The sequence below is a fragment of the Festucalex cinctus genome, chromosome 12, assembly GCF_051991245.1.
Source record: "Festucalex cinctus isolate MCC-2025b chromosome 12, RoL_Fcin_1.0, whole genome shotgun sequence".
In the NCBI taxonomy this organism is placed as follows: Eukaryota; Metazoa; Chordata; class Actinopteri; order Syngnathiformes; family Syngnathidae; genus Festucalex; species Festucalex cinctus.
Window position 1 is genome coordinate 26,108,233 of NC_135422.1, and position 14,417 is coordinate 26,122,649.

At 38.7% G+C, this 14,417-nt stretch overlaps 1 protein-coding gene across 1 annotated transcript in view; it reads right to left on the reverse strand.

Moving 5' to 3' along the window:
* Positions 1-1,054: 1,054 nt before the first annotated feature.
* The window catches only part of dicer1 (dicer 1, ribonuclease type III), a 419,383-nt gene continuing 406,020 nt past the window's right edge, over positions 1,055-14,417 (reverse strand). The window contains exons 27-29 of the mRNA XM_077540060.1: positions 12,551-12,713; positions 5,718-5,793; positions 1,055-2,925 (exon numbers count right to left, since the gene is read on the reverse strand). Coding sequence (XP_077396186.1) covers positions 2,760-2,925; positions 5,718-5,793; positions 12,551-12,713 — 405 coding nt within the window. The 3' untranslated portion in view covers positions 1,055-2,759. The remainder of the gene's footprint in view (positions 2,926-5,717; positions 5,794-12,550; positions 12,714-14,417) is intronic.

Consider the following 14,417-nt stretch of genomic DNA (forward strand, 5'->3'; position numbering starts at 1 on the left):
AATGGCACTGTGTTTTTTTGTGTTTTTTTGATAATGTGTGGCAGGAAAAGAGTTTTAAAACCCACATAGTAAATTGTCCCAATAAGAAGAGAATAATTGGTACTTGTGAAAATGAGTGCAATCCGATTACTTCCATAGGCTAAAATGTTTTCGTTTTTATCAGAATGGCAGACAATGAGGTCTCTACTTCATCAAAAGAATTAAGCCCCTCCCCCAACTTTATAGCCTACACCTCCACAGCTTGATCAAAGAAAAAAAAAAAGACATCAAAGTAAAACAGAATCCCGTTAAAAAATATGAATCAAATTAAGAGGTATTACAGTTACAGTGCAAAAAAATAGATGAGAAATTCAAGCTTCATACAAAAAAATAGCACCAAAAAAAAAAAATGGGGGAAAAAAGCACAAAAAACAAAACAAAACAACAACAACATGCAATTAACTGAGGTACTGAGGTGGAAACGGGCATATTGATAAAGAAGAAAATAATGACGATAACACAAACGACAATAACATGCACAATCTATCAAGAGAAACAAACAAAAAACAACAACAAAACAAAAGAGCGATTCCCATAATTAAAGGGATACTTGACTTATTTAGCCGTTTTTGGCAGTGAAACATGAATATTTTGCCTATAATAAATTTGATATTTTCATTATTTTTCATGTACAATTAGTACCTTTCAAAACTGAAAATGACATCACAAGGGCTCAGATAACCAATCACAGTTCAGCTTGTGAATGTCACATGACCAAACCTAGAAAACTGGTGAGCTGTGATTGGTTACCTGAGCCCTTTGTGAAGTCATAGACAAAATATTAACATTTTATTGCTATAATTGGCTAAATAAGTGAAGTATCTCTTTAACTTCAACTCCACAGTGTGAAACCTGTGTTGAGGATTTGTATAGGATGGAAGTAAACAGTTAAATGTTGCAAATGATAAATTGCTCCCCCATAAAAATTGCCAATGTAAAAGTCTGCAGCATATTGTACAATTGATACAGTATGATTTTTTTTCTATTTGTTGAAAGCAATTAAAGCACAAGAATGAATCGTTAATCAATTTTAGTACAAAAATGCATTTCAACGTAATAATCAAAGAAACGCCACATTCAATCTCACTGTCATCGTCCAAAAGAATTCAAACAGAGAAGAAATCCGCTTCATCCAACCTGAAATAGGAACATGCAACCCAATTGCAGTTTCAAATGACACCAACTGGGAATATTTACATTCCAATCCATTTAGCACAATATACGAGTGAGCCCAAAATCATCATTTGAGATTTTTATACATACTTCATCTCGATATCATTTTGGTGTCAATGTGACCACACAATTCATATAATACAGACCCCCGAAACGACTAAAGGCGGCCTGACACTTGCACGACTTTTGGGCACGATTCTGTTGTGGCAAGTCATTTTGGGGCACAAACTGGGAGGTTCCCGCACTGTTCACGACGAGTTCACGAATGCGTGACCATTCGTGTCCACATTGACACGAACTGACAAGAGTTCACGCATAGTTTGTGCATAGCTGACGCACTTCCCGCATTTGCACGACGAGTTCGCGCAATTCGGACGGTGTCGTGACGACTTGGGCACGCCATATAAAAAGGGGGCCTCCCCAACCCAGTTGGGTCCCCGTCGGCTGTCGGATTCCGAGGTGGCTGCCGCTAGCACCGGGGGGGTTGGGGGCGGTGTCCCCGCGCCGTGGGGAAGCGGGGGAGTGCAAACAGAGTCGGCTGGCCCGCGAACGGGCGGTCGGCGCTCCCGCGAGCGTCCGACGGTGCGCGGCCGCGCAGGGTCGGATGCTCAGCCTCTCGTTCGAAGGCGCCTCCGCCCGTACGGGCTCGCTCGCCCTCTCTCTCCGGTAATGATCCTTCCGCAGGTTCACCCAGGGAAACCTTGTTAAACTTCCTCTTGTATCGTCAAGTTCGATTGTCTTCTCGGCGCGCCGCAGGCGCCGGGGAGGGCCCATCCGAGGCGTGCACTGCCACGCATCCTTCCCGCATCGTCCCGACAAGTTCAGGAAGAGTTTGCACATAGTTCACGACCCGGTCGCGAAATTTTGTTGTGACAAAAATTTTAAACATTTCCAAATTTTTGCCCTGACATGGCACGCAGTTACGACAGGTTTACGCACACTTCACGCCATTTTGCGACGTGTTCGCACACTGGCACGACTCGAGTTGTGCCAATTCGTGCCACAAAATCGTGCATCTGTCAAGGCGCCTTCAGTGATTACAAATACAATTTTAAGACAGCAACACAACTCGTGCATGTTTCTCTCCAGTGGAATCTGGTAGCTACGTCTGCTGCTAGCATTTCTTGAACACTTTCAAACTTATTGGCATTAATGTACGGTACATGCTGAGGAGTTCAAACATTTTTTTTTTGTATTTCTCCTAGCTACGTACATTGATTTACACTTTTATTGAATTATGTACAAAGTGACAACTCTCAACTTAATTACTGATGAGGAAGTAGAAAAAGACATTACAATCTGACCATTTCAACACTTTGCGTAATGTTAATAAAGCACTCGTAAATACACAAAAAGCAGAGAGAAACAAAGATTGTGTTTGCGCAAAAGAAAAAAAAAAAAGATCAGATGTGAAATCTGTTGCAAAAAAAATTCTGCTGCTTCTGTTGCATCTCCACACAGTGTTCCCTTGGCTTGCCTCGGATGTTCATCACTTTTTGGGCATACCTTCGCATTGTGTTGTGTTGGATAGCAAATACTGATTTTGCTCAGTTGTTTTGGACCTGAGGTTGATTGGCTTTGAGGCTGCGCAGAGCTCGTCGGGCTGCTGCTGACTTGGCGATACGGTAGCTGCGTCCCACTCCTTTGAACTTGCCCTTTCCCACCACTTCCACCGTCACCCGGACCTTTCCATCATAAGTTCTCTCTGCGGGGCTACAAACAAAAAAGAAAAAAAAAAGAAGACAGTTTTAACACGCGGGATTAGGGATGTAACGATAAGGGCAATATCGTGATTAGTGCTGGGTAATCCATTCACATTTCCAAAATCGATTCAGAAGGGCCCGATTCGATTCGTTATTTTAAGGAATAACACTCCCAAAGTTAGCATTTGCTAAATTCCTGTTAGCGCTAGGCTAGCAATGTTTTAAAGACAAAGCGTGTTTTGTATTTAAATATGCGGTGGATGTCATTCTTAACGTTGTGTATTTAGTTTTAGAGTTAACTCTAAGTATGGTGTCATTAAACAGCTTAAATGACGTTTTGGGACAACAAAATAACATACGCTACACACTTGCTAGTTGCTAATGCTGCATAAGCAAATAAGATGCATTCAGGGTACTTTCATAGTGTTTTCATAGGGCCCTATTTAACACATTAATTTATGGGGGGAAAACTGTATTAAAAGTAGTGTTGTTCCGATACCGTTTTTTGGCCCCCAATACCGATACCCAGCTTTGCTGTATCAGCCGATACCGATACTGGAGAATTTTTTTCCTCAACATGAAAAGGCAGTCCTGCTATTGTTTCAGAGCATTCAAGGGCCAATATGATAACTTACATCGGCATGTAGTGAATATGTCACATACCGGTGAATGTCGTGCACGAGCAAGACACAAGATGCTGCATCCAAAATCCTATAATTAGCGTTGGAATTAATGGTATCGGCATGTTACTTGTGAGTAGTCACTAATACCGATACCACTGTTTTTAATGCAGTATCGGCGCCTCTGCCGATACCAGTATCGGAACAACACTAATTAAAAGTATCGATTCATGGTTTTATGAATCTATATTGGGTTATGAAAAGGAATATTGGTTCGATATCGTTATATTGATATTTTAGACCCAGCCCTAATCATGATATTGTGATATTAAAACTGCCACAATATCATCGTCGTCATGTTCACAATATTTAAAAGGATTACATCTGTTAAAAAAAGTCAGATTGATTTCCATTTGTGCAGTTCTAGCACCCTCTAGTGGCTAGTTTATTAGTGCAATTTAATTTTCATTAGGGATGTTTTGGTCTTCTATGTTTAAAATCTATGCTAATTGTCAGATGAAGGGGAACCGAATTTGCTTGTGAAGCGATCAATGTGTGCTTGCATTAACAAGTGTCTCAATATTGTTATTAGAGATTGGAGGTGGTTTATATGCATTGCTGTTATGAACAAAGCACAATATTGTGCTTTTTTTTACTATGAGCTCTTTTTTTTGTTGTGTTTGAAGTAAAGACAATAACAAAGATTTGGCTACAAAATAAATGTTGTGAAACATGAGTAGCTTGCTTTCTAAAAGTAGCTTGCGGTAGCAAAAAGGTTGGAGACCCCTGACGTAGACCAATTCCTGTGTTGGCTGTGCGACACGGTGAGACGGCAGAAAAACTGGGAACCGAGAACACGTCGTGGAGAGAGGCTGCACCCCGACAGCCCAAACGCCAGTGACGGCCACCCAGAGGCAAACACAGGAACAGCCAGAAACGCCATTGCCAAAAACTTTGTCGGTCGTTGCAGATGCGGAAAGTGTAGTCGGAAACGATCGGCTTTCTTAGATTCAAGTTATTTCTATGACCACTGTGCGTTGTATTTCATTAACAGAAGACAACCAACACTTTTACCAAAGCACAATATAAAATGTACACTTTTTGGTGCTTTATGCTAATTTTGATTCCACAATTGGTCTATGGTTATTACTGTATATGGTTAATAACATATATAAAACATTTTAGACTTGATGAATACAGTTATATAAAGATAAATAACATTTTAAATGTTATAAAACATAGTGAATGGTGTCTTATTTTCCTGGATTATAACTCATGTAAATTAACATTTTGGATGGACAACATTCGGCAATTTAGCTTGATGTCCTTTCAGTATGTTGACAGATGCACAAAAACAAAGGAACACTCATTTAGCTCATTCACTCCCAAAAACGTATAAATACGTTCTATTTTAAATATTACCATGCTCCCAAAGATGCATTTATACATTTTGGCTTTGATGCAGCCTCTTAACTGAAAAGAATGCTTGAAGCAATGATGGTTATTACAAAAACGCCCAGCAAATGGCAGCAGAGTATAAGAGATCAAAATGCTCTTTCTTTTCCCCACTATTTTAAACAGATTTGTGAATAATGATGAAACTTAGCCATATTCTAATGCAAATTGATGCAAAATGGAAAGAGAAATATTCATGTTTTTTCCTGATGAATGAAGAGACTTGAATCTTTCTTTTGGTCGGTTCCATGTTTTTATAGCAATAGGACACAATATTCTATGGGCCTTGCAAAATCAGTCAAAATCCAGTAAAACAATGAAAAATGTTCTGGGAGTGAATGAGTTAACTGAAAAGTAATAATGTTGCCCTAAATCCTGATGAAAGCACGAGTGAAGTAAAAACGATGTTCTCTATCACACATAGCCAGAAAATACATCATTGTGAATATATTGCAAAGTATGTTCTAATTCTTTTTAATTACTCTTGTCACGATGGTACAATGGTATAGACTAGTGGTTCTCAACGCCGGTGCTCGAGTACCCCTATCCAGCCTGTTTTCCATGTCTCCCTCAGCCAACACAGCTGAGGATCGTTAATCAGGCTTCATGCAGAGCTTGCTCAATAGCTCAACGTTTGAAACACCTCTGTAGGCTGGATAGGGGTACTCAAGGGCTGGAATTGAGAACCACTTGTATAGACAACAGCTATAAAGAAGTGCTCCCTTACCTGAACTTGGCAGTTTCAGGTTCCATTTCGAGCAACTCTCTGACAGGAGAACGGGGCACATTTGCCGAAAATTTCTCTGCAGGGTTAGATTGTGATAACAGTGATTGTGAAAATATGTTTCAAAAGCAGCCATCAGACATGTTAATATTGAATCACATTTTAGTGGTTCAGTTTTTAGTATTAGAGTGGAACCTCAGCTCACAAACTCAATTTGTTCTGCAACTCTGTTCATAAACCAAAGCAATTTTTCCCCATTAACTCTTTGACTGCCAAATGTTATCCAAAAAGCAAACAGAATATTGTGCCGTATGACGACATAAATATGGTGAATACCAGATGAAAGATTGGATTCCATTCTGTCATGAGAAAAAAAAAGAAAAAGTATTTTTTGACCTTATTCCGTTCTTTTGTAATCACTGGGGATGTTCAATACCGATACTCAGACCCTCAGTACTCACAGATACCGATACCAACTGCCGATACCAGTAGTACATTTTGACAAATAAAAAAAATCACTAAAAGATATTTTTAAATATATTTCCTTTAATTTTGACAAAAAAAAAAAACTAACAGCCCAGTCACTCTTCAATAGTCTTAATGCTCAAAATAAAACACAAAAATGCTCTTTTAGTTTAAGACTCACAATTTTGAAGTATTTCCAAACTGGTGAAGTTTTAGTGAAAAACTGCTGCAAGCTAGCGCCAGTTACAGGCAAGAAGGACTCACTTTAACGTCTTCCCCCTCTGCCATCGGTCACTTGTACTCGTCTGCGTCACAAGTACTTGAAAAAAGGCTGGTATCGGCCCGATACGGATACCTGGTACCGGTACTCGCCCATCCCTAGTAATCACTAGGGCTGCGTATTGCCGCCAACCTCACGATGCGATACGTATCACGATACAGGGGTCACGATACGATACGTATCGCGATACACATGTATCCCAATACATGATCTTCAAGGCGATACGTATCACGATATTTTACATTAATTTACTTGCATTTTACAATAACAGTCATATGCATATCTAAAGGATATGTTTATTATGCTGGATGACAAAAATGTTTTTGTTATAGTAGGTCTTGTGGTTTACCACCAAGCGTGCCTGCTCTAAATGTGTACGCGCTGCAGATCAAGGAGCAGTTTTCACAAACACACGGGAAAATTTACTAATAGGCATGAGCCCATATGACCAAAAATATCAAAGTATTAAAATTACAGCTCTAAAATGTGCTTATTTTGAAATAATTGGGGAAATAAAAACAGCATTTTTTTTCATGTAACACATTTTATTTATTTCTTTTTTTTAAACAAAATATATGAAAACTGGTACATTGAGACACATGCCATGTTAAGTTTATAAGTAAATAAATGTTGATATTCTTCCTTGCTTTCATTTTTCTTAGCAAGACACAGTGTCCAATCACTGGTGAGCTATTTTTTGCATTAATTGAAGGCAATTAACTTCAAAGACGCTGCTGGGTTTTATTTTGTAGGTAGAATGTAAGCTGCAAAGGCAAACGTTAACTGCCTATTTAAAGTCAACGAGCAGTATCGATTCTGACGCCTGCGTATCGATACATGCATTGTGATGAGGCCCGCAACGATATATTGCCGTATCGATTTTTTGAGCACACCCCTAGTAATCACCATTTGAAATTAGGTCATTTTAGTGACAAGCGAAAATATAAAAATATTAAGAGAAAAACTAGCTTTTTGTGAAAAGATACATTTTTGCACAACAGTGACTTTGACACGAATATTTTTTGTTTAGTGACAAGGCAGCGCTGCACAAGACGTTGCACTGCCCATTGAGAGAAAAAAAAAACATAATAAATGTAAATTAACAATTTTGGCGGCATTCATTAGGATTTTAGAATACGTCAGTAAACATTTTTGGTGGTCAAAGAGTTAAAATGATTGGCAAAAAAAAAACTGCCCAGAACCAAGTCGTCTTGCCTCGCACCCCCCCTAGATGATGCACCCGAGCGCCGTGGATGAGCTCGCAGAGACAGGGGTCTTCTGCCTAGCCGCCAGACACCTGCTCAGCTGCCAGACTACTTGGCTGGTTACGTTAAAAAAAACGTGCTTCTCCACAATATGGTGCTCTCTTGCGCGCACCAGCAGTGACTGATGCTGCATTTCCATAGTCGGACGAACGGAACGCCCTCTGAACGGCAAAGTACGGCCATTTATAAGAATGTTCATGTTTTTAAAACACTGTTCAGAACATCACAGCATGATTACACGCGAGAGAGTTTTATAAAGTACATATTAGAAGCTGCTCTATGTAACAAAAATATCTTTGCAATACTTTTATTTGACCATTTACGACTGAAACATCTTTTAATTACCTTAGCTGTTCACAATGGGTATTCCTGCAAACCTTTGGCCAATAGTCTTCAGACTGGATTCGGGTTTGTATTTCCCGTCCTCTGCAGAACATAATAATCTGGTGATGAAACTTGTGTGCTACTCTTGTTTCTCACTGCTGATACTGATCTATTTAAAGGCACGGTCTTCCGTTTTCATTCAGGAAAATGCACTATATAAATACTATATAAATATATAAAGAAATATTTATACACACAAACTCCTTTTCAATTTACACCTCTGGGCTTCTGTTAATGTGTGGTGCTGATTTTTTTCCTACCCAACCCCCCAAGCCTGTATTTTGCCATGTTGTGTGCAGAGGTGCAGATACTGCATTAAAACAGTGGTATGGGTATCGGTGAGTACTCACAAGTAACATGCCGATACTATTAATTCCAACGCTAATATAGGATTTTGAATGCAGCATCTTGTGTCTTGCTCGTGCATGACATTCACCGGTATGTGACATGTTCACTGCATGCCGATCTAAGATATTCTATTGGCCCTTGAATGCTCTGAACCAATAGCAGGACAGCTTTTTCATGTTGAGGGGAAAAAACAAACACAAACAAAAACAAGAGTATGGGTATGGTATCGGTATCGGGGGCCAAAAAACAGTATCGGAACACTAGTTGATTATAGCGGAATTTTTCTGAAAAAATGAGGCCCAAACCGTTGAACGTACCGGCACAAATGAGGTATCAAAAGATGCGGCTCGATCTGACTCGGCGGGGAACCATTTTTTTTCCGGAATTCTGAGTTCCGAGTGGTGACGCAATTCCCCAAAAACCCGCCAAAAAGTCACATAGGAATGAATGGGGAAGGGGAGAAAGATCCGCGAATTAAATACCTTTTTCCAAGCCACGCTGCGCGCCCATACATAAACCCACCGAGATGATTTTTAGCTCATTTTGTTGCAATTTTTCCCATCTTTAGCTCTGTGTCGTTGGATTTTTTTTTAAGGAATGTAAGCTCTTCCTCCTGTGCGGGTTCAAAGATAGTGTGCGAAATGGAGAAAAAAAGGCATTTTACATTGGTGTGTATTGCGTCTGCTAGAGTGGGGCAATCAACGACAGAGTGGAGGGACCAAAAAAATTATTTCGACAAATCTCACTTCAACTTGTCACCGTGGCCACAATATTTGCTCACTAAACATCAAATTTGGACATTTTGTAGTCACATGGGTCTTCTTTCTAACAGACCCATTTTTGCACGGCAAAGGTGTCATTTGGTACCTTTTATTTGACTTCAAGCAAGAAGAAGTCACACTATTTCGGCCATTCAACCCCATGTAATTTTGTCAGTTTTTTTTCTTGTCACACGTTTTCAACCTGCTCTAATTCGGTCATTTTTCATTCGTTATAAAAAATGAGAACATGCTTGCTTTCCCCAAACCCTTGCCGTTCTAACGGGCCATTTCTGGAATCTGTATTTTAAACAGTTAAGTCGCGAGAGCCGAGGGTATTTGTTTGTTGCGGTGACTAGGCGCGGCGCATTTTGCCACTCAATAAACACACACAAAACATAATATAACAGGTATGCCGTAGCAGGCATTGGGTAAATTGAACACGTGGCTTACCTTTAGAAGACTGGAAGCAGCGTATGTTTTGTTTTTTCTTTTTTCTTTTTTTTAACGTGACAATGTCCTTCTACTTTTATTTTACAGAACATTGTGCACACTTGCCCCTCCATCATACTGACAATGTTTGGGAGCCATACATATAAATCGACAGTAAAAAACTAAGATAAAAGAAATACATGAGTTACAGAGCAAATGGCATTTACGCTGTTTGAGAGAAAGCACAACTAATCATTGTGAGTGAAAGCTGTGGCAGTTTGCAAACTGAAGCAAAGGTCATGATGAATCGATAAATAGATCGATACCAAGATAATATTTGTCTGAAAATTTTCTTAGTGAGCAGCACCATTTGTGAGCTGAGATTCCACTGTACATACAGGGTGTTCCAAAATGGTTGACCCCATTTCGTAGGCCAATAATTTTGACAATTTTAGTTGGAATGACCTCAAATTTTATCCCCAATTTATGAAAACCTGTCATAGAACAAATAAATATTTGTACATTTCTTTGTAAATTTAACCAATAAAACTTGTGACCTTCAACATAAAGTGTATTTAGTTTCATTAAGATCCATCAAGTAGTGTCCGAGATATGGGCATTTCGAATGGGGTCAACCATTTTGGAACACTCTGTATTTGAAGGCTTGAAATAAGTGGTTTACATCACAGTTTGCGAGGCAAAATTTGCATTTTGCATCTCATCAAAACACATTGAAAAGCAAAACTTATAGTCAACCGCGGTCCCAAAAAGTTTCACTTAGCTGGACGCACTCAGTTCTCTCACGAAACCTACTCAAGGTCAGAAAACTAATGAAAAAACTAAAACTAAAATTCAAAAAACAATTTCATGAAATAAAATGAAATAAAAAATGCTTTTTAAAAAACGAAAACTAACTGAAACTACAGTTGATCTTTACAAAACTATAATGATAGCGAAAATGTCTGTTTTAGTCTTTGGTAATTAATTTAATACATGAGCCTTTGGGGATTACTTTAACTCATTTGCTCCCAATAACATAAATATGTTTTTTTTTTTTTATATATTTGTGGAACAAAGACGTATTTATTATACTTTTTTTGTTTTTTGTTTTTATGCTAGAGCATAGAGAAGGCTTTTATGCAGCCTCTCAACTGCAAAGAACGGTTAAAGAAATGGTAGTTACACAAACGGCCAGCAGGTGGCAGCAGATCAAAGGAGATCAACCAGGGCCATGTTGGAAAAAAAAAAGCTAAACTACTCAATTCTAAATAGATTTGTGAAAACTAATTAAACTTAACTATATTTCAATGCTAATTGCTGCAAAATGGAAACGGATAGAAATATACTTTTTTTTTTCATGCCTCAAGGGCTAGGTGGCGCTGCATATATAACTGAATGTTGACATAGAGATAGCTTCAGGCCTTGACTATAAACATACTTGTCAAGTTTGGGATATTTTGGAGCATGTACCGGGGAGTTATTAAGCATATCCTTTTTAATTGCGAAACACAAAATTTGATGCTCCGCCCTCATCATATAGTATTCTGAAAAGTCAAGATTTTTCCCACTGTCGTTGGCTCAGGTCTTGACATGGTCCAGGTCAAGTCTGACGTCAGTCGGATGAAACGTGTAGGAGAAGTGGGCAAAAGTATGCTCACTGTAAATGTGCTAACATCGTAAAAAATGGGACATTCAAAAATTCGTAGCTCGCTTCCTGTTCATTTTAGCACATGGGTCCAAGAGACTTTTTTGTAGGTCTTGGGCTCCCTCACACACCTAAAAATTTCTAAAGATCTTGCTTAAACGTACAAGCGGGGCTGCTTAGTTAAATATTCCTAGGGGGCGCTATTGAGTCATTTTTGTAAAAATAGCACAATACATGATAAAATATTACTCATTTTACCAGGCCAGATGTGTGTGCCACGTTTCATGAGTTTGTGTGCATGTTTAGACCCTCAAAATTGGCGTTGTTTTCTTCGGCGAACAGTGTTTAGCCACGCCCACAGCGTTTCGCAAAAACTCACAAACTTTGTGTTGTGACATCATGAAGGCCGAAACCCTCATCTGAGCAAATATGAGGTAGGTCCAGTTAGCGTGTTTGGAGAAAAACGTTGAAGAAAATTCGTAAGAAAAAAAATTGCCACTAGGTGGTGCTATCAGTCAGATGAAATATACGTTCGTAGATGTCTTAAGGGCTGGACTCTTATCAAATGTGTGGAATTTTGAGAAGATAGGATCATCTGGGTCAAGTTAAAGCAGCTTTTATTGCCACGAAAAGTTACCAGACTTTGTGGCACCGTATGACATTATAATATCATAATAATATTTCTGCCACTAGATGGCATAATTGCATTTGTAAGACTTTGGTGACAGCGCAGTTCATTTTTCTTTTCATATTAAGAGCTATTTAACCTTTAACATTAAGTAACTTGTGAAATTCTGCCCATTTTTAAAATTGTAAAATGCAATTTGACACCAGTCTCCCCAAATATTTGCATTTGTATTAAATTATTCCTGATAAATTTTGACATGCTGCGTTGTGACTGGAATTCCTCCAGTACAGGTTTTCCAAAGTAAGGGGCGGTCCTTCATCGCACATTGAAAAAAATTGTGCCGTTAAAGGAACTTTGAATTAACTCGAAATTAATGCACTCATTTTGACACCCCTAATATAAATAAAAATATATAAAAGAGAAAAAAAAAATTCATTCATTATTTTCATATTTTTTTTGTTAAATAAAACCCTTGCTTAACCTGCTTAAAAAGAAGGGAAAAAAACTAAGCAAAACCACAAAACAAAAACAATTACAGCCTCGTCTTTGCTCGAATCAGATCATTCTATTTAACTTCTTTCACAACCATAGAACGATAAATAAATGAATGAAATTCATTACTTTTCCTCACCGATAAGTGGTCTCATCATTGGATAATACACTTGCCACACAGTCTCCAATGACATCCTGCTATCCATGTAAATGGCTCCTGCAAGTGACTCGAAGATATCGCCCATAGCTTTGGGGACTTCAATGTCCTCCTCTTTCTCCTCATCTTCTTCTGAACGTCGTAGCTGAGAGGGGGGGTTGGGGTGTATATGATGAGAACAAAAAACAGACAAAAAAAAAAACACTTATGTTAAGTAAGGACCAAAATACGACTATCTTCATGAAAATGTTACCAAACAAAAGAGGAACCAATTACCAACATTCATTTATCAATGCTAGGACATCTCCTCAATATTCATCATATTTGGACATTTCGTAGTCGCAAGGGTCTTCATTAAGAGAAAAAAACACACTTTTGTGTGGCAAACAGTGTTGGGAATAAGGACGTTTAAACTAATGGCGTTAGGTAACTGGTTTTTAATTGTGGGATTCCCACATATGTTATTGTGATTTTTATTCTCCACACTTTTTTGCCGCGTAACAACTCCCACATAATACTACCAATTTACATTGTTCAAATTTCAACTAGCTTCCAAAATTGACGCCTCCCGGGGTATATATCATCTGATTCCACATTACTTACAGTTGTTGCACAATTTAACATTTAATATCAACTTTTCCCCATTCATTTTAAATCGGACAGACATTGAACTTTTTTCTAAGTATCACTTTCCAGGTCCACCTCCATACATATCATTTATCATCATTACCAAGTGTCTTACACTGTTTGGTGGCACAGTTGGTAAAGTGCATTGTCCAATAACCAGGAGGTCAAAAATTCATAATTTATCTCTCAATTTACTTCGGAAGCATTCCACATGCATTCAAATCTTAGCATTCAGCTATTAGCATTCAGCTTCCAGCATTCCCACGCAATTTATCCAGTAATTGCACTTAGTCTAGTTCATAAATCGAGTACCGTATTTTCCGCACTATGAGGTGCACCGCACTATAAGGCGCACCTTCAATGAATGACATATTTTAAATATTGTTCTAAAGACAATAAAAATACTGCAGGATAAATGTAAATTATAACAATGAAGACTCACTAGGAATGTAATGAGGTCAAAAGTGAAACGTTCCGTCTTTAAAACCTGTAGAATTAAAATAGTTTCTTTATAATGCATCAAGAATGTAAGATTTTTTTTCAATGATGTATCGTGTTTTTACGAACGCGCACTATCACACAGGCATATAAAGGAATTTTGTTCTAGTGGGGTTGCCCTAGTTAGCGATCCAAGATGGCGGGATCTTCTGTTCATGCGCGTCACCGATAGCGTCTTGACAACGAGACCTGTTGCGGCTCAATATTGATCCATATACCGGATTATAAGGCACAGGGTCAGCTTTTGAGAAAATTGAAGGCTCTTATAGTATGGAATATACGGTAATCTATTTTACCCATATTTTAAATACCATTATTGTTATTTTACATTAAATGTGTTGCGTTACGGGCGGCACGGTGGATGATTGGTTAGCACGTCCGCCAAGTTCAAGTCCAGGATCCGGCCTGCGTGGGTCTTCTCTGGGTTCTCCGGTCTCCTCCCACATTCCAAAGATATGCTTGGCAGGTTAATTGGGCACTCTGAATTGTCCCTAGGTGTGCATGTGAGTAGGGTTGTCACAAGAACCGATACTTCGGTGCGAAGTCGATGCCAAGATTCTGAAAATGTGACGGTACTACTTTTTGTACAACACCCGAAGTATCGTTGGTATCGAGGCGGCATATCTGGCCGCGTCTTTTGTGTTGTTTTGGGGATGTTTTTTTTTTTTTTTTTTTTTTTTTTAATCCCACACGCAGTCGCTCACACAAGCTTACATCATGTAAA